The 22,656-nt window shown below is 43.0% G+C and overlaps 1 protein-coding gene across 1 annotated transcript in view; it reads left to right on the forward strand.

The window, feature by feature from the left end:
- Positions 1-2,650: 2,650 nt before the first annotated feature.
- TSPAN15 (tetraspanin 15) overlaps positions 2,651-22,656 on the forward strand; it is a 39,829-nt gene continuing 19,823 nt past the window's right edge. The window contains exons 1-3 of the mRNA XM_075000244.1: positions 2,651-2,868; positions 13,720-13,905; positions 21,963-22,037. Of these exons, the coding sequence (XP_074856345.1) occupies positions 2,773-2,868; positions 13,720-13,905; positions 21,963-22,037 (357 nt within the window). The 5' untranslated portion in view covers positions 2,651-2,772. The remainder of the gene's footprint in view (positions 2,869-13,719; positions 13,906-21,962; positions 22,038-22,656) is intronic.

Below are 22,656 nucleotides of genomic sequence, written 5' to 3' on the forward strand. Positions count from 1 at the left end.
ATTTGCTAGTGTAGACGCAGCCAATGTGAATTACAATCTTTTAAGTTCTTGAATGAATCATGCTATACTTCATCACGTATAAAAAGAAAGGCTTGTTGTCAGAATTCTGGGATTCTAACTTTTGAGTATAGCCCTCATTCATTAATCATCTGAAGTGACAAGGTACAGTAAACTCTTTCATATCCAGCAGCCCTGGATACCTAGAGGTATACCTAGCAATGAGTAGCACTAAAGAAGAACAAGTTTAGATATTAATAAACAAGCAAATGTACACAAAGTACTTTATTTACCAACAACAGTAGTATTGTACGCTGTAAACTTACATTGTATTTGCTTTATTTATTTGTATTTTCTTTCACTGTATTGTACTTATGGAAAACGTAATTAACACTTTCTTATGGTTAAATGCCAGTTATTTTTAACCTTTTAAGGAAAAGTATAACATATTTGGGCATTGGTAAGTTAAGAACTGCTAGTCTAATAATCATTTCCTATTTTTAATATTTATTTGATTCTTCACTATGCAAGGGTTTTGTTACACATACTGGGAGGGTGAGGACTACTACCAGCAGTTGATCTGGAGGTGTGAACACCAAGAGAGGAGAAACTGCTTTTGTATTTAGCTAGCCATTCACAGTCTTTGTTTAATCCTGAGCTGAGGGTGTCAAATTTGCAGATGAAATGCAGCTCAGCAGTTTCTCTTTGGAGTCTGGTTTTAAAATTTTTTTGCTGTAGGATAGCTACTTTTAAACCTGTTACTGTGTCTCCTGGGAGACTGCCATTTCTGATATCCGACTTGTATGCATTTATTCTTTTCCGTAGGGACTGTCCAGTTTGTCCAATGTATATAGCAGAGGGGCACTGCTGGCACATGATGGCATATATTACATCAGTAGATGTGCAGCTGAATGAACCTGTGATGGTGTTGCTGGTGTAGATATGTGGGCAGAGCTGGCATCGAGGTTTGTTGCATGGGTTGGTTCCTGAGTTAGAGTTGGTGTGGTGTGGTGTGGTGTGGTGTATAGTTGCTACCCCTCTGATACTTTACATGTACTGTAAATCTGACAACCATCAAGTGAAGTAGGATGTTTATAGAGGTTGAACCTCTCTAATCCAGAACTCCCTAATCTGACAACATCCATAATCATAATATCAGTTAGCTGGGTGGCCAAGTTTCCTGTGGTCCTATGAAATTTGTTTTTAGCCATCAGTCCTGGCTCTTAGTGTTTTGTGCTGTTATTTAGCTGTAATTTACCTCTAAATTTCTTGTAAGAACCCAGTGAGCAGTGACAGTGTTGGTAATGCTGCTAGACAATATTAACCTCCCCTGGTCTAGCAAATTCTCTCATTCAGCATTGGTCACTGGATTAGAGAGGTTCAACCTGTAGTTACATATATCTAGAAGAATATTTTCCAGATTTACAGTTCATGGTGCACTCTATAGTGGAATGACTATGAAAGGCATCTATGAGTTTACTGTGTCTGGTGTTCCCAATGCCCACTTTTTAGTGATACTCAAAGCCATGGCAGATGAACCAAGATAATTTTACACATATATTCCTCTGGTATATTCTGTGACACATTGTGCTGTTTCTAAACAGACATGTAGACACAGGTGAAGTCACAGCACTCCCTTATTTTCTTAAAAACAATTTGTGTAAAAGGGTGAGATAATAGGGGAGGGTAGTGACTTCTCAGAAGCCCACGCTCACTTTCACTCTATCCTCATCCACTCTCCATCTTATTCCCTCACATTTACTCTTTGACAGTCACAGCATCACTTTCACTTATGCCTGCACACAGTGCTACACTTCGTGACTTTCGGATAGTCCCATTCTATCACACTCCCACACAATCAGTCACACATACTATCACTCTCACACAAACAGATGAACACAGTCACACAATCATCCTTTCTCACAGTTACACACGCTGTCACTCTCTCACACATACCATGTCACACATGGTTGCTCTCACACATTGTTACATACACTCAAAACAAAAAGCAGTCAAGCAGCACTTTAAAGACTAGCAAAATGGTTTATTAGGTGAGCTTTTGTGGGACAGACCCACTTCTTCAGACCATAGCCAGACCAGAACAGACCCAATATTTAAGGCACAGAGAACCAAACCCAGTAATCAAGGAGGATAAATCAGAAAAAAATGATCAAGGTGAGCATACGCTGTCACTCTCCCTCTCTCACGCACCATTACACACTGTCCCTCTCAGTCATACAGTCACTCTCCCTCTCTCTCTCTCCCACACTCTGTTACAGACTCACTGTTGCACACACATGCTGACACACTCGCACTGTTGCATACACTCTCACACTGTTGCAGTTACACATTGTCACTCACAGTTGCACATACACGATTGTACAGTCACTCAGTCCCACATACACTCACAATGTCACACACCATCACTCACACACTGTTGCACACACATGGTGTCATACTCACTGTCACACTCTGTTGCACACAACTGTCACTCTCACACTGTCGCACATACACGATTGTACAGTCACTCACGGGCGCATATACACTCACACACTGTCCCTCTCTCACACACTACGCCGCACACATTCCCCTCCTCTCTCTCTCCCTCCCTGCTGCTCTCCCTCCCTCTGCCCCCGCCCCTGCCGAGCGCCAGCCGCTCCCTGCGGCGCTGCCCCCCAGCGGCGCGGGGCGGACTGCGAGACGCCGGCGGCGGCTGGGTGCCGCGCGGCAGGTGGCGGTGGGAGAAGCAGGAAGCGGGGCGGCCCGGGGAGCAGGATGGCGGCCGGGGACTCGGAAAACATCCGCTACTGTGCGCGCTTCCCCTACCTCTGCCTCAAGTTCACCCTCGTCACCTACTCCACGTTCTTCTGGGTGAGGCCCGCGGGCTGCCGGGGCGACGCCGAGCCCCTGCGGGAGGCGCTGCCGTCCCGCCCTCCCCCGGCCCGGCGGCGTCCGGGGGTGCAGCGCCTGGGGATGCTGCCCGCGAGGCGAGGCGAGGCGAGGGGAGCGGAGGGGGCCGCTGCGACGCGTCCCGGCTGCGTGCGTGCGGGGGGCGCCGCCCCTGAGTGCGGCCCCTGGCGGTGCGTGAGCCGGCAGCACCCGGCCGGGCCTTGACTTTCGGGTCGCCCGGGGCGTGGAGGTGCGGCCCCGGGCTGGCCTCGTGCGTTGGCCGATGACATGCGGGGGAAGGGCCGCAGCGCCTCCCCCTGCGCCGGGGTGATCCGGCCGGGCCTGGCGGGGGGGGGCACGAGCTCGGCTCGCTGCACCGCCAGCCTCGGAGCAGAGGGGCCTCGGCGAGCTCCCGTTGGGCTGCGCGGGTGCCGCTGGGGAGCGAGGAAGCGGCGTGGGCAGTTGGCGACTTCCAAAGATGGGAGGGTTTGGCAGCTAGCGGGGAAATCCGCTGTGGACTGCGCTGGGGCGATCCAGCCCGGCGCCTTGTCTGTCTCCCGCGGGGCCAGGACGGCTGGCGCTTCCCGCAATGGACAAGCGGCTGTCCTGTGTCTGGGGAAGGCGTTTCAGTGTTAACTTCTGCAGTGTTTCATAGACAGCCAGAAGTCCTGTGGCACCTTGTAGACTAACAGATATTTTGGAGCATAAACTTTCGTGGGCAAAGAGCCGCTTCATCAGATGCATGAGTGGTGGTGGGGGGGGGGGGGAGTGTTCCAGAAGAAGATTTAAAGAAGGGGTCTCAGTCAAGGGAAGGGCCAGAGCTGACAAGGTCTGTTCAGTCAGGGTGGAAATGGCCCGTTACGGGCAGTTAATGTGGAGTTGTGAACATCAAGAGAGGGGAAATCAAGTCAGTTCAGTTGGGGGTATGTGGACCATTGTCAGTAGCTAACCTGGAGGTGTGAACGTCAAGAGGAGAGACACTGCTTTTGTAATGGGCCAACCCCTCTCAGTCTCTGTTCAGTCCTCGATGGATGGTGTCAAATTTGCAACTGCACTGCAGCTCTGAAGTGTCTCTTTGGAGTTAATTTCTGAAGTTTTTGTTGTTGTTGTAGAACTGCTACTTTTAAATCTGTTGCTGAGTGTCCAGGGAGACTGAAGTATTCTCCTACAGGTTTTTGTATGTTATGGTTCCTGATGCCTGATTCATGTTCATTTATTCTTTTATGTAGAGACTGTCCAGTCTGGCCAATGTTAATTGCAGTGGGGCATTGCTGGCACACGAGTGTCCTGGGCTTTTAAGAGAGGAAGGTGCGTTGTTGTTTTGGTGAGCACAGATTTTTACCATAGGGAAGGAAGTAAAAGCGAAGATTATACATCCATGGTCAAGCTTGGGTTGTAGGAGGTTACAAGTATATGTTAATGTGGTTGAGGAGGAGATACACAGCTTGTATAACAGGCATTGTCCCAGGTTAAGGTGGGTGTGTTTTTGAAACACAAGTAAATAAGTGTGTGTGGGTGTGTTTTTGAAACATAAGTAAATAAGTGACCTAGAGGATGCCACCCATAAATGGTATAGAGTTACAGTCTGGGGTGGTGATGTGCATAGGCACCTCGGTGGAGCATGTCCCTAGGTGGTGTGTCCCTGGTCTGTGGTGTCTTGTGGGTTTTCTGGGGAAAGACATTATTACTGTGCAAAGCAGCAGACCAGATCTCTTAAGTGGTTAAGAAAATTGCTCCTGTTTGCTAGGTGAAGAGAAAGTAGTTTAGAGCTTCAGTTGCAAGATATCGTTAACCAGGCTGTTACACCCCAGATATGACTTACATGTCTCTCCTCAAATACGGCAACTTCACCTTTAGTGTCCACTCCAAGTATAAAAAAGCAATGATCAGGGGTGACCACTCAGTAAGCCAAAAGAGAGAAACAAACAAAAATATCAAATTTTAATTTTCAGGGTGTGAAGTTCTGGCTTTACAACAAAATCTAATAGACCATTTGCAGTGCAAGGAAATGTCACATATGTTGACATTTTAGATTCCTATATGAGTTTTATTTCTTTGTCTTCAGAAAGTTCCAAATTCAAGACTCATTCATTTCTTATTTTGGAGATCTGATAATTTTTCCCTAATAAAGGCAGATTTTTGTTTATAAAGCATAAGTTTGGAGAACATGTTACTTTGAGTTTCTGACTCTTCTTAATATATCCATTTAAGTTTTGTTTAGAAGAAACAACTACAGTTTGAAGAATGACTCAAAATTAAAACTTGAGCCACATTGCCTTTAGTTCAGACTTTTTGGCAGTTTAATTTTTTTTTTTTTAATTTTTTTAATAGGAAATTAAACTTTTCTTTTCCTTGTACCCTAATTTCACAGCAGCAATCGTTTCATAAATTGAATCTTTTTGGGGGAATAAAAGGATCAGGGTAACAATAATTATCGCCTTCACACATTAGGATACTTGTCTTAGTAATAACATTTTATTGATTTTGTTCTGTTGCTCTGTGTTCAAAAGGTTTCTAGTAATTGATTTCCTTGTCTTGACATGGAAGCCTAAGCTTGAAATAGGCTATTTCGGCATGCAATGCTGTCTAAATGGCACCACATGTCAAAATAAAATGCTATTTTGAGGCATCCCTTACTCCTCCTGTGATGAGGTGTACAGGGACGTCAAAAATAGTGTGCCCGTTATTTCAAAAAATATTTCGAAATGATGGGCACATGCACAGATGTGGATGGGCTATTTTGGGGTACAATAGCTCCTGCCATGTAGACATAGCTGGAAAGTATGCTAAGCTTTTTCCTCCTATCAAAATACATATAAGGCACAAGCCCAACACTATGGAATTGTTTTTAAAAGGAAATTAGATATAATTTATGTAATTATATATAGTTATATATATAATGGTTGTGAACTAAAATTCCTAATGTTTGTGTGAGCTAAGGTTAGCTAATGTAAATGGAGTTTGCGAACATAGTTTACAAAATAATCCTGCAGCGACAGAATTTAAATTTGTGCATGAATGGAGGAAAGTTTACACATATTGCATCATCTTTGTCACCTCCGTATGGGTCAAGGAAGTTTTTAACATACTGGGGGTTCCTGTTTTACATCTCCGTGCTTAATGCTGTTTCTCATTTATTTTGCTGCCAAAAAGTGGAACTGTTACTCTTGACGTCCTTACATTCCCGCACGTAGGTCCTTGCGTTTCCTGTGTGCATGCCCACCTAACTCATATTTCACACCAGTGTGGACCTGAAGCAAGCAGAAGTGCCTCTCTGATGCACCCCTCCCCAGCCCTTCGGTCGGAAGCAATGAGTTCTAAGCATTCCACTAGCACTTGCATTATGAGTGGAGTTAGCGAATGTAAGCAGTTCCACAGCAGTTTGACGCTGGACATAAGATTGGACATTATACAGCACACTAAAAAAGGTGAACGTTCTTTTGGTATTACTTGCCATCTTGGGCTGCATGCATCATGCACACTATTATCAGGAATGCTGATGTTAATGTGGGGAAAGCAAAGCATGCTTCAAAACATTTCTCTGTTAAGATTATGTGGCAAAGAAGTGCTAAAATGGAAAAAAATGGAATGGATGCTGGGTATATGGCTGAAAGAGCTGCATTAAAAACAATACCTCGATTAGCCTTGTCCTCATTCAGAAGAAGGCCATCAGCTTGCATGAACACATAAAACTGATGAAAAAAAGACTGCTGGGGAAACTTTCACTGCAAGTCAGGGGTGGTTTCACTGATTCCAGAAAAGGTATGGATTTAAAAATGTGCATGTAAAGGAATAGGCAGCTAGTGCTGACATGGAAGCAGCAGAAGTATTTCCTGAAATGCTTAAGAAAGTGATGGATGAAGGCAGCTATGGCCCTCGTGAAGATTTTAATGAAGATGAGATGGGTCTGTAATGGAAATGGATACCAGCTAGAACTTACATTACATTTCTATTAACAAAATAAGCACTCTTGGCTTCATGGCCTCTAAAGATAGCTTAACTCTGCAGGAAGGAGGCAATGCTAAAGGTGGCAAGAAGCTCAACCCATCTATCAAAGTGAAAACCCATGAGCTATGAAAAACTATGTGAAATCTTGGCTTCCTGTCATATGGAAATCACACAGAAAGGCCTGGATAACAAGACTAATTTTTCATGCTGGTTTGTGGACTATGTTGTCCATGAAATGAAACAGTATTGTCAGTAATAAAATTTGACATTTAGGATTCTTCTGATTCTGGATAATGCTAGCACCCATAACCTGGATTATGAAGCACTCTGTACAAACTTCAAGTTATTTTTAATGCCATCTCACACATCAGTCATTCAGCTAATAGATCAGAGGTTATTACCACTTTCAAGGCATATTATTTATGGAGCAAATTTTGAGAACTTATTCAGGACACTGATGGTGAGGGAAAATCCACAGTCCAGGGATTTTGGAAAAAAATACAACGTTATAGATGCCGTGATGATCATGGGTGCCACCTGGGAAGAAAACTCAGTTCACATGATGAGCAGTGTTTGGAAAAAAAACCTTATCCTGAGGCCGTGAAACACTCTGTAGGGTTTCCAGAAACTCCTGTTCATTCTGAAATAGTGCAACTAACAAGAGAGGTTGGCTTTGATGAAGTGGAAGAGAAGGGTGTGGAAGAGCTGTGGAAATCATACTCCTTATCTCTTGCTAATGAGAATCTCGCTGAATTAGGCAACGAAACATTCCACAAAGACGGTATGGACGAAGAAGAGGAAGATGAAATATGAAAGAAGGGCACTGACAACTGCTACCCTTCCACGTATGTTTGAAGTGGCTGAGGAGCTTATTGACATTTTAAAGGCAAACAATCATCTCACTGATCGTTCTGAAAAGGTGGCACAAGCTATAATGATGACTTGGCATACTACAGAGAAATTTACGATGCCAGGCTTTGGCGCCTTAAGCAAACTATTTTGAAGGCAAAAGGCCATCTCATTGATTGTTCTGCAAAGGTGGCGCAGACTATAAACGATGACTTGGCATGCTAAAGAGAAATTTAAGATGCCAGACTTTGGCTTGTTAAGCAAACGGTGCTGGACTCTTTCTTTATAAAGAAAGTGATGGAATCCAGACGTAGTGATGTTGACATCCTCATCCTTTGCCTAAGTAGGAAACTTTAAAAATTGCTGTTTAAAATGCTAGTAAATAGGGTTTTCAATTTAAAGCTCTGTTTAAATTGTTAATAAAAATGCTGGGAATGTTAAAATGTTTTTAAAAATACAATTTAAAAGAGCTACAATAATAAGAATGTATTTAGATTTAAATTTCTGTTTAAAATGTTAATTAAATGTTATTCCTTTTTATTGATGGGAACATGAAAATGTTTTAAAAGTGGTGTTTAAAAGTGCTAATAAAAATGAAGTTCAGTTAAAAAGGGGGGAATAAAATATTTTAAAAATGTGTGCAGGGTGTGAGTTGTGTTTTGGTTGCTCAGAATAGTAGTGTTACATCTCTGAAGTCTGGAATCTAACTGTCCCATATTTTGTTGTTTCCTGTGGGGGTAAGGTTCTCCACTCTGCGTGTTGTAGGCAACTTAGGGAACATCGGTAAACGCATTTCCCTTATTTTCATTGATTCCTGTGGGGGAATATTCCCCGCTTAATATTGTTTCATTATAAGTCCCAGTTTCCTGGAACATATCTACAACATATGGGGGGACCCCCTCTACTACTCCACTCTCAACAAAATTACTGTGCATATTCTAAAAATGAAAAGAAAGAATAACTACAAAGAAGTGACTTTCAAATATAAATTCCCAAGGCATCAATATTTTAGTGACTCTTTAATTTTAATTTTATTTATATCTAAATGTTCAACTCATTAATATATTAAGAAGGCAGTTTAGAACTTAAAAGTGGGACAGAGGCCACAATGACAGAATGGTTGGTGAAGGAAAGGATGGGGGCTGATGGCATTTGTGCTTGCCAAGGGTTTGTTAATATAACTGCCTTCTTTCACATTTTGAACCTATGATATATTGTTTGAAATACGTCACAGGCTTGTACTCCTTCTAAATTCTGCATTCTCCCAATCAAGTGAAACAGATATCTTTATTTGTCCAAATGTGTAATACATTCCTAAGGCTGAATTCTTTATTCTGTTAGGCTAACACAATCCTACCAGCGTCTGTGAGAGAAGACTCTTGTTCTTTAGAGTGAACATTCCTTCTAGCTTGTGAAGGAATTTCTCTGTTACATTCACTTGTTTAAATCTTTGTTGACTGTACTCACGGCTCTGTACGTTCTCCTCTGTTAGGATTTTATCTTGTTTTGTGCTGAGCACATTTGCCTTCCATTACTTCCATATGTACATTTTACAGATTTTTGTTTCTTTCAGCATTATTTAAGATGCACAAATCTGATTAAAAATAGTCTGAAAAATCTTGTTTTGACTGTCAAAATGAATAAATTTGTTGCAAGGTCCTGTCTCTGCTATGATTTCAACTGGGCATATAGAACTCTGTTAAAAAAGCTGCTGACTTTTCTGTACAACTGATTTCTAATACTTAATAAAGTAGACTTGTGCTAGACCTAATAACATTATCAATTCCCGTCTCCCCCATGACCTGCATCCTAGGTTGGCCTGTAGCGAGGTTTGTGACAGTAGTGGGTGTGATGTAAACATGAAGCATCTTACAATACTGTTAGATTCTAATCCAGCTTTGAAACTGGCTTCAAACATGAATACTAAAAATCTTGATATAGAAGAGATTAATAGTCACTGATACAGTTTCAGAAACCTTTTTTTTCCAGAGGTTCTGACCCTAATGTTTTAAAATAAAACCTATTCCCCACCTTCAGGGTTTCAAGATAAAAATAATTAGTTCTGAGTAGTCATAGAATTACTTGACACACTTGTACTTTTGTATGTTAATTAAAAGGTATATTTAGTGCTGGAATCAGGAGGTAAAAACTACTTTTTCATCTACTTGGGAAACTGATTCTCCTCTTTTCCATACACACAAGATACAAAGCTGTCCCTGTCCTTGAGTGATACATATTCAGCTAATGCAAATCAAAGCCAAATCATGTTTGGTATAAAACTTGCCAAATTTAAGTTAAATTGTAAAGAATAGAGAATGCAAAATATACTTACATCTCTGTGGTTATCTGTGTGTGGTTTGTGTTTCTAAAACAGCTGTGAGGAGGAGAAGGGTCAGCTAATAGGAAAGGGTAAGTGGGAAGGCCTGAAGTCGTTTCCCAGTTATTAATCTTGGTTGAGGCAAAGCTTTGATGCTGTTGTTTTTAGGCATCAGGCCGTGAGTTTTGTTTTTTGATAGTTTGAAATAATAGTAGAAATAGTGAGTATGGTAGTAAAGCTGATTTATTATGCACATTTTACAACAAATTCTTTCATTCTGGTTTTCAGTCAGAGAAGTTTAACCTTTTGGGGAGTGGGAAGAAAGGAGTTGTTTTTGTGGCATGTTGATTTAACAAAGGAAAATAACTGAAACTTCTATTTTTGGAATATCTGAAGTAGTCTTGGTGGAGATGGATGGGCAGAAAGCAGGATTAAATGGACAATTGTGCATTTTGTTGTATGGCCCTGCAGTTTATTAGGTAGGTATCATTCAACGCTAGATATGTAAGGTTTGATATATTCCTACTTCCAGACAAAAATCTTTATATATGGTTTGGTTTGTAAGTATGGATCAATTACTCCAGGGAAAAATCTTTTAAGAGAATTTTCTAGTGTTAAAGCAACAGACTTCTGAAACCCAGGATATTCAAATATAAGTTTCCACAAATAAATTTAACTCTGACTTATATCCCCATCATCTTACATGCCCTCTGTATACATTATAGAGTTGTTTAACAAGTATCTCAGCTATTATGCAAATCAAACCCTCAAAACTTACTGCTTTGGCTGTGAATGTTGACAGATGAGGATCTGATAAACACTGTATATTGTACTTCAGTGTCTTGTATGCAGTTGTTTGTGGTAGTGAGTATTCATTTCTACCAGCAGTGCCTTTCCTGTGAGGGCACACTGGACAACATTCGATTGGAGAGTATACTTTGTGCTGGGGTGGTGAAACTTTTTTGGGTCAGGGCCACTGATCCTTAAACAAATGAGTCTGGGCCACAGAAGTGAGAAGTTAAAAAAAATACCCACCTTTCCGATTTTGGGCTGGGGAAGGAAGGATGCAGGAGTGAGTTGAAAGTGGGTGATCTGGGCTGGAGTGGGGTGTCTGAGCAGGAGGAGGTACAGGAACAGACTGGGAGACTGGGTCTAGGTGAGAGGAAGGGTGCAGAAGAGTTTGGGGTCTGAGGTCTGGAAGGGAGAGATCATGGTGGGAAGGGTCATGTTGTGGGTAAATGGTCTGGGAGGGAGGGTGCAGGAGCCAGGGTGTGGGTGGGGAGTCTCAGCCAGAGGGACAGTGGTCTGGGCAGGAGGTCTGGGCTGAAGGGGTGGTGGGTTTGGGAGGGTGTGGAATCTGTGAGAGAAGGGTTAGAGTAGGGGTGAGAGGTCTGGGAGGGAGGACACAGGAAGAGGGTTGGAGTGGAGGGGTCTGGATAGGAGGGGAAGCAGGGTCTGTCTGTGGGTGCGGAGCCTGAATGATGAGGGTGTAGCTTACCTTTGCAGCACCCCCTGGATGCACCTGGCTTTGCGCCCTCTTCCTCCTGCTCCCAGGCACTGCCTCCACTTCTTTGATTGGCCAGAATTCCAGCCAATCATAGCAATGGTAGGAAGCCTCTGGGCAGGCTGTCAAGGCTGCTGCTGCTCCCCTTTGCTTCTCCCAGCTGGGAGAAGAGCAGCAACCGACAGTGGAGCCTGGAGCCAGTTCCTGCCCCCTCAGCCCTGCCCGCACCCCTCTGGTCCCTGGCAGAGCCCAACATATGGATCTGGACTGCGGCTTGCCTTATCTGGAATGTGAGGCTTGGGCGTCCAAATCCTTCACCCCACTGTGGGCTGGATGCCATGGAAGGGAGCCCCGAGCCTTGGGGCCCGGATCCAAACAAGCTGTGGTCCGGATTCAGATCACAGGCCTGAGTTTCCGCACCCCTTACTTAGTGTAACTGCAAGACTACATTAGGTTTAAATGATCTACAGTGTCAGGCAGCTTGAACAATAGATAGTAAAGAATTATAAAGTGGTAATAAAACTTACAATTTCTAAGCTCCCAGAGTGCAAACGTGCGCCTGGGACTTGTGTTTCAGTGCATGGTACATTTCAAGAGATTTTGTGGACAGATTTTTTCATTTTCTTTTTAAACAAATTCCAAATGAGAAACATTCTACATCAGATTTCACTCAGAGTAGATTTTGTTACTGAGATTTAAGTACCTGAAAACTGGAGTTTGTAATGGGAAAACTGACGCAGTCCTAACTGTGGTGGCTGTAAGGGGGTTTGACATAGAAGCATGTAAAGTAGGCATTTGAAATCGTGGCAGATCTGAAGTTGCTGCTTTAATCAAATTCAGATTTACACCTGTTCAGCAGCAGGATGTTACAGAAAAAGTGGCACTGCTTCTGGGTAGCAACACATTATTGGCTTAATGTGCATGTGTCTGTTCTTGAAAAAATACGTTTTTAACTTTTTATTGCCAGTAATTTCATTGCATATTTATTTTTAAGGTCTTGGCTAGGAGGTTCTAACACAAAATAATATGTAATTTTAAGCGAAGTAAGGAATATAGGGCTGTAAGACTAACCAACACAGTTTTTAACATAAAGCTTATTTTCTAGATCATTAGTTATATTACTATTAATGCTATAATGGCTGAGAAGCCTGCAATTTATCCATTACCTTGATGCTCAAGATTTTTGATAAGACACTTTTAAAGGAGAGAACTTGAAAAATCCTATAAATTGTATTCAAGTGAGGAGAGACCAATTTGAAATAAACAGAGTACTAATACATTGCTTGTTGTGTTTTTGGGCTTTTAGCAAGCTATTTCCCCATTTCATAGTTGTTCCTTATAAACTTCAATAACCTCAAATAATTAGTCAGTATCAACATTTTACTGGAGTAATATTAAAATGCTACATTCCATAATAATTCATTTAAAATTAATGAACTTTTGCAAATCTTCTAATGTACAATTGCTATTACAAGGTTTATTGATGATTCTTTGGGTTGTTTGCCAGTTTCCTAATTTTCAGTCCAGTTAGAATAATATGAATTGTTATGATCATAATATAATTTATTGCTGATAAATCAAAACATTTTGCTTTTTAAAAGATAATTTATCAGAGATAAACCTTCTAAAGATGTAAAATCAGTTAAAATAGTAGAAAAAGTCTTGTCACGTTAACTACTAAGTTGAATAAGCATTGTCTGTCTTTTCTCTTCTGTGATTCACAAACTGCCTTATACAATAGGTGCTCTGAACTGGGGGAAGTGTATTAGCCTGAATTCAGCATGATTGAATTAATTATTTAGTAGTTTAATTCACCAAGACAGTGATAAGTGTTAATGCACAAAAAAAAAAAAGACACTAATGTCAAGTATACCATCAATGAAAGTGTTGTGTCAATTCGCAAAGCTCTTGAAAGTTACATAGTATTAGTGGCTCTATATCTACATTACAGATGGCACAGAGAGAACATTATACAAGATAAATTTAGAGATTAGTACTTCCCTCCCCTCCACCCCTCTTAATCTATTGCACAGTAATTGTAGAAGTCAACCATTAGTAATTTGTTTTAAAGTAATTAGTGACAATATTTGTATATGTCAGGTAGTGACAAAGACAAATTTAATACAGTTCATCAAAAGACACCTCTGTATTTAAGGTAAATATTATTATTTGAAACAACAACACCTGTTTTTCTTTTTTTTTTTTTTTTTTGCAGTTGATAGGAGCACTTATTCTTGCCATTGGAATCTATGCAGAAGTTGAAAGGCAGAAGTATAAAACCCTTGAAAGTGCCTTTCTAGCTCCAGCAATTATTTTAATACTCTTGGGTATTGTAATGTTTCTTGTCTCCTTCGTGGGTGTATTGGCTTCTTTAAGGGACAATTTATCCCTCCTTCAAGCGGTAAGTACTATAGTTTTTTACTGGGTGTCTCATAGCTTTTGTATTTGTAGATATTACTTGAATGCAACCTCCATAACAGTTGCTCTGTCTATCTTTTAGAACATTTTGGCTGTGTCTACACTTAGAGAAAACTTTGAAATAACCATGCTAATGGCCATTTCAAAGAATACTAATGAGGTGCTGAAATGCGCATTCAGAGCCTCATTAGCATGCTGCCTGCCTTGGCACTTTGAAATTGTTGCTTTTCGCTCTTGCGCAACTCGTCCAGACAGGGCTCCTTTTTGAAAGGACCCCGCCAACTCCGAAATCCCCTTATTCCTATCTGTTGATAGGAATAAGGCGATTTCGGAGTTGGCGGGGTCCTTTTGAAAAGGACCCATCTGGATGAGCTGCATGGGAGCGAAAAGCGGCAATTTCGAAGTGCTGAGGCTGGTGGCATGCTAATGAGGTGCTGAATATGCATTTAAGTGCCTCATTAGTATTCTTTGAAATGGCCATTAACATGGCTATTTCGAAGTTTTCTCTAAGTGCAGACATAGCCTGTTTGCGTGCGGGCGCGCGCTCCTCTCCTTCAATTCAATGATAAATAGAAACTATCTAAAGCAAGGCTGGTAAGCACGGCTCTTTGCAATATTACAAATTCAGTTTTCTTACTTTAATTAAACATAGTAAATCCTTTATGATTATCTATTCTTATGAATATTTCATTGCACTGGTACCTTTGTAATGAATGATTTGGATTATTTATTTATTTATTTCATGTATACAAATGGGATTTTCGCAAGTGTTCAGCACCAGCACAGCTCTGCTCCCACTGAGGTCATTATTGATTTCTGTGGGAGCAGAGTTCATGAGCATTTTTGAAAATCTCATCCTAAGTGTAGGGTAACCACAGAAGCATTTCAACTCCTGCCAAGGGGGAGTGAAGTCTCTGCTCTACAGCCTTAGCGGCATGCAGTAGAGTCCATGTCATAAGCTCACGGATTCATTCCCTCCTGCCGATGTCCCAGGTTTGTGGTCCTTACAAGTGGGAAAGTGAAGTTTCTGCTCCATTGTCAGTGGTCTTTGTACCCTGTGGGGTTCCATGTGCATAACAGCATAAGTGAACAAAAGATGAGCAAATAAAAAAGTCAGATATTGAGAGATTAGGTTGTTTATCTGTAAGTAGAATAAATATTATAAATACTTGGAATATTTTCTAATTTGTAGTAAGGTAATAAGATACCCCTCAGCATTCTATCTGGACTCCCTTTATAGACCTTGAGGTTAGAAATGTACCAAATATCATCATCTAAAAGGAAAGAGCATATTCTTTACAATGCTTGTAGTAGTAAAGTGAGCTTATCTCAGGTGATCTGTGTCAGATGAAAGCTGTAAATAAGGTGTTCGAAGAGACTCCAAGGTTTACAGCTGGAGAAAAGCTAAATAAAGGGATATACATCACAGTTTAACAAAACCGGTGGATACCTGGTAATTTTTAATAGTAGAAGGTTCACTATTTCAAATACCCTCCTTTACACTTTTGCGAGCTTCATCCTTGAAAGAGGCAGCTGAAGCCTATTTTCTATGTGTTGTTGGTTTAACAGCACCTAGGACAGGGGTTGGCAAACTGTGGCTCTTAGTTTAAGGAATCATTTGTGGCTCCAGCAGCTGCTGCCGCTGACTACTCTTGCTGCTCCCTGCCCTGCTGCTGCTGAAACAGTAGAACTAAATTTAATTGGTTTAATGGCCAGCAGGGCAGCATGAGGGATCCGGCCATGAAGCCAAATAAATTCAATTCTACTGTTTCAGCAGTGGCAGGGCAGGGAGCTGCAGGGAGCCCCTCACTTGCCCTGCTACTCGTCCCTCCAACTTGCTTTGCATGAAGCTTCCCTAGCCTCCGCTGCCCAGCAGCTCCATTCCGGGCTGGTTCTGCCTCTCCTCGGCTCCAGCACAGGGCTGGATTCAGAGAGGGGCTTTGGGGTGGGCTGTGGGTGGGGGGAGGCAGCTCCGCATGCTGCTGTTCCCTCTCCCTCAGTGGAGCCATGTCCCGAGGAGGGAAGCCCTGATATCTGGGTGGTTACAGCCCTTCTGTGGGTGTGGCTTGACTCACACCCAGCAGAAGGATACCTCTGCCAGCTTTCCTTCTGCTGGGTACATGTGGCCTCTTGGCGTGGGCTCCCCAGCCAGTACCACGGATGGTTTAGTCCTGGAGGCTGGTTTGGGGTTGAGAGGGGTTAAGCCTGGGGATGTGGGGGTGAGTTTGGGGCTGAGAGGGGTTAAAAGCTTGGGGAATGGGGTTATCGGGTTTGGGGCTGGGAGGAGTTAAGCCTGGAGATAGGGGGATGGGTTTGCAGGATGCGGGCGCTAAAGCTTGGGGATAGGGTTTGGATCTGAGGGCTGAGATGGATAAAGCCTGGAGATGGGGGTCAGGATTGGGGGCAGAGGGGAGTAGAGCTTGGGAATGGGGGAGTGGTGTGGAGGTTTGATGTGAACATTGCTGCTCCCTGCTTAAGAGCCTATCCCCAGGCATAGCGTTTTCCATGTCCTCATTTGCTCTCCAATTCAGTGGTGAAAGTAACTTAAATTGTCTGACTGGTACAAATCGTTATGTATGGGCTGTTCTTAAATAGGGGCTGCAAAAAGTCCAGTCTGACGTTATTAAGGACCGTCTCGTATTCACATGCATTGTGGTTCTTGAAGTGTTGATTTTGTAACTGAATTTGGAAAAATGGCTCTTCTTGCTAGTTCGGTTGCAGACCCCTCACTTCGGAGGAAAATCAGTGTTCGGTGAGATAACCGGAACCTAGCTCAATAAGGGCTTTAGTGAACTAGCAGAGGTATCTGGTGTTACTTGATTCCTTAACCAAAGTGTTTTTTTTCTGATTCTGGCCCTCCCCTCTTCCCCCTTTGCCTGGAGGAGGCAGTGGCAGGTCAGGCCACAGATCCGGCCTCCCATGCCTGTCCTTGGAGAAAGTGGGGTGGTGGTGGGGGCTGGTTTAGGCCAGGGCTCACAGCCTCCCTGCCTGTCCTTGTGGGGTGGAGTGATTTGGGCTGTGGCTCCTGGCTCCCCTTGCCTGTCCCTGTGTTGGGGGCTAGGTCCAGCCACAACTGCTGGCCCCCAGCTGTCCTTGGAGAGGAGGTCTGGTTTGTGCTGTGGGTCCCAGCTACCTCCATTTGTCCCTGGGTTGGTGGGCAGGCAGGAGGGGAGGGCGCAGCTTCTGGTCCCCTATGCCTGTCCTCAGGGGAGGGGCTTGGTTTGGGTTGGAGCTTCCCAACCTCCACCTCTCTGGATTAAGGGACCGGATTGGGCTGTGACTCTCAGCCCCACCACCTGTCCTCAGATGGGAAGGCCGGTTTGGACTGCAGCTCCAAGCCCCTCCAACTGTCCTCAGTGAGGCGGCTTGGGCCACGGCTCTCAGCCTCCCAGCACCTGTGGGCCCCAGCTCCTGGCCTATCTTTGGATGTAGTGGGGTAGGGGGCAGGCCTCAGCTCCTAGCCATGGCCTGAGATCTGTGGGGGCTAGGTGGGCCAGGCACCAGTGTGCCCCGGCATGAGCTCTGGAGAAGCGGGGTTTGGAGTACCAGGTCCCTCGCCCTGGTGTGAGCTTGGGTGGGGGGATGGGACCAGGTTTCTTGGCCGCAACATGTGTAGGGGCTAATGTGGGAGGGGCTTTGAGGGAGCAGGAGAGCTCCACCTTTGCTGTGCCCACTCCATCTGGAGGCAGGCAGGGTTGAGAGCCCTATCTCCACATGACCACTCTTTTCCTGCTGCAGTTACCCCCAGTGGTCACTCTGCAGTACATTAAACCATTGAGTTATGTGGGGGTTATGTTCCTGCAACTCCCACGTAACTCAAAATTCTGTGCAAGTCAGGGGAGATGGGAACCAGGCTGCAGCCTAGTTTCTGGCTCCCCTGGGCTTGCAGGAGCTGGGAAATTGACCAGCCCACCAGGGCTCCTCAGTTTCCTGGCTTCCCATGGCAGGTGACATGCCTGTGAAATACTATACAAATTGCTCCCCATTTAGTTCAGCTACCCTAGAGACAAGCCTTCTCCATGCGTGCCTCTTAATGTACTTCTCACTTGATTAACCGCCCCCATGCTGCTGCTCAGTTGAGGAAAGCTGCTTCTTTCCTAATAACAAAAGCAGGGCATGACAGCAGCCTCCTCAGCGCTTCCAGGACAACAGGAGTGCCACAATTTTTTTTGCTGCTGTCCGATGCCTGGGACCACAATGGAATTTCTCTGCTGGGTTTTGCCATCCTTAGTTCTGCTGTACACCCAGCAGCATGGGTGTTTCAGGTAAGGTGAGAAGGATTCTGGGTTTTTACTTATGAATAGTAACAGAGACATAGCTGTGTTTGTTTGTATTCTATCAAAACAAAAAAGCAGTCGTGCAGCACTTTAAAGACTAACAAAATAATTTATTAGGAGATGAGCTTCCATGGGACAGACTCACTTCTTCAGATCATAGCCATACCAGAACAGACTCAATATCTAAAGCACAGAGGTCCAAAAATTGTTGTCAAGGTTGACAAATCAGAAAAATTGTTATTGTTAGCAAATCAGACAGAAGAGCAGAGAGATGGGGGTTAAGGGTGGGGAAGTAAGTGTTAGGCTAAACATCAAAGTATGTGAAAGAGTCCTTATAGTGGGTCAGGTCATTGCAGTCCCTGTTCAAACCACGTGTTAATGTGTCAAATTTGAATATGAATGTTAGTTCTGAACATTCTCTCTGTAGACGGTTGTTAAGTCTCTTTTCTGCAGAACACAAACTCTCAGGTCTTTAACAGAATGGCCCACTTCATTAAAGTGCTGGCTCACAGGTTTGTGTATTTGGAGATTTTTGATGTCTGCTCTATGTCCATTCATTCTTTGGTGAAGAGTGTTTGCACTCTGCCCTATATAAAAGGTGACCATCTGTCCCCTGTTGGGCAGGATGGTCCCATATTTTGGATGGCAAAAAGGCATCCTGACTTACTTTTTAAAAAGGACGAATTGCCCTATATTTAGGCTCATCTCCTAATAAATTATTGTGTTAGTCTTTAAAGTGCTACATGACTGCTTTTTGGTTTTTACTTATGTGTTATTATCCGCCTTTGCCAAGTATGCTCTGAGTCCAGGAGCTGCTGCAGATCTCTGTGCTCTGCTGTTGTTGTTAGGAGAAAAGTGACTTTCCCCAAATGAGCAGCAGCGTCCCAGGTCAATCGAGTGAGAAGTACTTTACCGTTCGTGGTGTGTGAGGTTGAGGCTCAGTTTGAAGCAGTGTGTTGTTGCTCAGCAGCAGCCTCCACAATCTCTCCAGCGTCCAAGAGACATGAAGGCAGGGTAAGGTGAGGAGCAGGGTCAGCGCTCCTCAGCTCCTGGGCTGTGCCCCGTGCCCTGCCTCATACTAAGGAGAGCAGAAGTGGCATGCCAGCCCTGCTGCCCCAGGGTGCCATCCCCATTCGCAGCTGCTTTTCAGAGGCTTCTTCTAAGCAGACCTTCTTCTTTGGAAAGCTGGTTGCTGAAAATAACCCCCAAAATTACAGACTATACCCAAGCAAGCACGGGAGGAGGCGAACTACAAATGCTCCCCCCAGACCTGACTCGCGTTAATATAAAAATGCGTAAGTTGAGTCCATGTAAAGTTAGGGTCTGTTGTATTGCCTTTCCCTGTAATCGCTGTCCCCAGTGGTGAGTCTGAAGTATGTTGTCCCTCCTCTTGGTTCCCCACCCTTTCCAGGTTCTGGAAAGCCTTTGGATTTCATGCACTTCCCCGCACCCGGGCACATCCAAAATCTGACCTTGGTTTAAGTTAGAGTAAGACAAAGCTGCATTCCAATTTCATGGTCATTGCTCTTATGGTTTAAGAGGAGTTCTTGAACAAACGTAGCACAGACAGGCAGACACGCTCACTAAAACGGGTAGGTTGTGTCTACACTATCTCCCTACTTCGAAGGGGGCATGGTCAGAAGGGTGTCAGGAGATTATTAATGAAGTGCTCAGGTGCATACGCGGCACTTCATTAGGCTAATTCTCCCCTGCGGCAACTTTGAAGTGCCGGCTGCCATGTAGCTGCATTTGCTTAATGAAGTGCTGTATATGCACCGGAGCACTTCATTAATAATCTCCTGACGCCCTCCTTACCATCCTCCCTTTGAAGTAGGGAGCTAGTGTAGACTTACCCATAGAGAGGTAGATAGATAATCCAAATCATGAATAGGGAACCAAAGTGGATCACTTTGACTGAAGGTTACAAATAGCTTTCAAAATTAGCCCAGGATAAACTATGTGCCCTTTGACTAGCCTAATAATAGCAATGGTATAAATTGTGATGAGGATTACATTTGAGAGGAACCTGCACAATCTCTTCCCCAGTTGAAAATGAAAGAAAAAGTGTCTGGCCTCTGCTGCTATCTGCGTGCAAAGAGATTTAAAGCTGTGAACTGCTTTGATAGCTGGATTTCACAGTGGTTCTCAAACTGTGGGTTAGGAACTCATTTTAGTGGGGTTTCAAGAGCTGGCTTAGAATAGCTGGGGCCTGGGTCTTCAGCCCTGGGTAGTGGAACTAAGGTTACAGGCTCCCTGCCTGGTCCCGAAGTCTTGGGCTTTAGCTTTGGCCTTCCTGCCCAGGGTGGTGGGACTTCAGCTTTGGCTTGTGCCCTCCACCAGGGCTGGCAGGTCGTGGGCAGGCTGACTTCTGTCCTCTCTCCTGAGGAGTTTTCAAAAGAGGATCACAGTCCAGTGAAGTATGAGAATGTCTCGATTAAGGTATTAAACTGAGGGAGAACATTTTGAGGAGATGTCAGGCTCAGATTGAATCGGAACAGGTTGGCTTGGATTGAAATCTTAGTCACTATTCATTGGGAAAACGGGGGGAATGGTGCCGTAGGGCGCATTGAGAAGGAGATGTACAACAGCCTGTTCAGTATATGGGTGGCTTTCTAGCACATAGCTCCTCAAAGTTTCAGAGCAGAGATCCTGGAGGAGGGAACAGCAGTATCTTTTCTGCTATTTCTGTGTGTGAATGAGTGTAGCTATTTGAGGGCAATTTCATTCACCCCTTCAGAGTGTTCTGGTCACAAACAACATATAGACATTATTATTCTATTTTATTTTTTGGAATAGTTAAAATGATACCTAATGATGGGTGATCATGGCTTTAAAAAGTACAGATAAAACTGCTGAGAATCTGAGATTGTGTGATCGTAGTCTCTAATTGTACAGCTGTATTGTTTCCCATTCGGTGGCAGGAAATCTTACTATTTTTGTTGCTGCTCATGATTTGCACAATGAAAGTTCTTGGTTTTTCTTTCTTAGACTAATTCTGTGTCTGGAAAAGAAAAGGAAAACCATAGTATTTCCAGGTTGTTCACAAGAATCTGAAAAAGCTCTTTACTAAGGAGCACTATTTGCTTTTGCCCTTGGTTAGTCTTGGAAGGTGTGAGTGTGTTCACAAGTGACAAACTGTATTTTCCTTGTTGGGGGTTGGGAAAAGAAAAAATAAGCTGGAATCAGGAAGTTTAAATATTTCTGATGCTCTATCCACAAAGTGCAGCACTAGATTTTTGCCTCCATGTTTTGGGAAAAAGAAACTGTGGTGGTGGTGAACATCTGACTCTTAAGATTTGGCTGACTGAGTATTACTGATCTTTTCCTGAAACACAAAAACATAATATTCTGTGGCTTTCGGAGTTCATTAACATGGCATTACATGAGCTATGATGCTGAACTAAAGAGAGGAAGAGGTGTTTTGGCATGATAAATGCAATGTGAATTTTTAAAAAAAGATAAGTTAACTTTAATTCAGTTGAAAATAGGAACTTAAATCAGCATTATCAAATGGAAAAGGGTACAGTTAGTACCATGGGGGAAAGTATCTCTCAAAGCACAAACAGTTTATATAGCTATAGTCATAGAAACCTTCAGTTTTCTTTTTGTCTTTCAAAAGTACGTAATGATTTAGAAAATTGTTTGTATGTGGTAGGTTAAGCAAAATAATTGAAGGAATAATTGAGGAAATTTGATCCAAAGTTTATTTAGGATATTATTATTGTTATTTATTATTATTTATTTTTGCAATTGCATTTTGCAGTTTATGTACATCCTTGGCATTTGTCTCTTAATTGAGCTGGTTGGTGGAGTTGTGGCACTGATCTTCAGAAATCAGGTGAGCCAAATCAGTTTAAATTTTTATTCCACAGTAATGTTATATACAATATGCAAATTTGTGGATTCACTCTTCAGTCAGTGAATGTATTCAATTTATCATCTTAACACTAAAAGGTGAGGGAATAAAGAAAGGTAGTTTTAATTTTTTTCATATTACTTAGAAAAAAGTAATTGTCATAACTTGTGCAGCTGATCTTGAGACCTGAGAATAAGAAAAAGATTATGTGTCTGGTTCATTAGTAAGGATTTGCAATATGTGTAGAACTGGTTTATAAAAGATTTCTGTGTTGTGAAATGCTTTTCTTCATTTTACTTCCTGTTTTACCTCTATTTGCTGCTTTCTGAAATTTTCCACTGTCCAGGGAGACTTGGTCACTTTTGGGTAAACCGTCTGCTTGCATTTCATTTTCACCTAGTTTATGTATATTATTTTAGTAGTGTTTACGTTATCTCAGTTCTGTTACTAGGTCAGAGTGTCTTTCTTTCAATAGCAAAACTGCTTTGCTTGGACAGACCAGATCAGCCATTGTACAATCAATGTACAATACAATAATAGTATATTTATTAAATTTAAAAAAAATGGACTGATTGATCTACAAGTGTGTCTGTGTTTCTGG

This window comes from Carettochelys insculpta, chromosome 7 (genome assembly GCF_033958435.1).
Source record: "Carettochelys insculpta isolate YL-2023 chromosome 7, ASM3395843v1, whole genome shotgun sequence".
NCBI classification, from domain to species: domain Eukaryota; kingdom Metazoa; phylum Chordata; order Testudines; family Carettochelyidae; genus Carettochelys; species Carettochelys insculpta.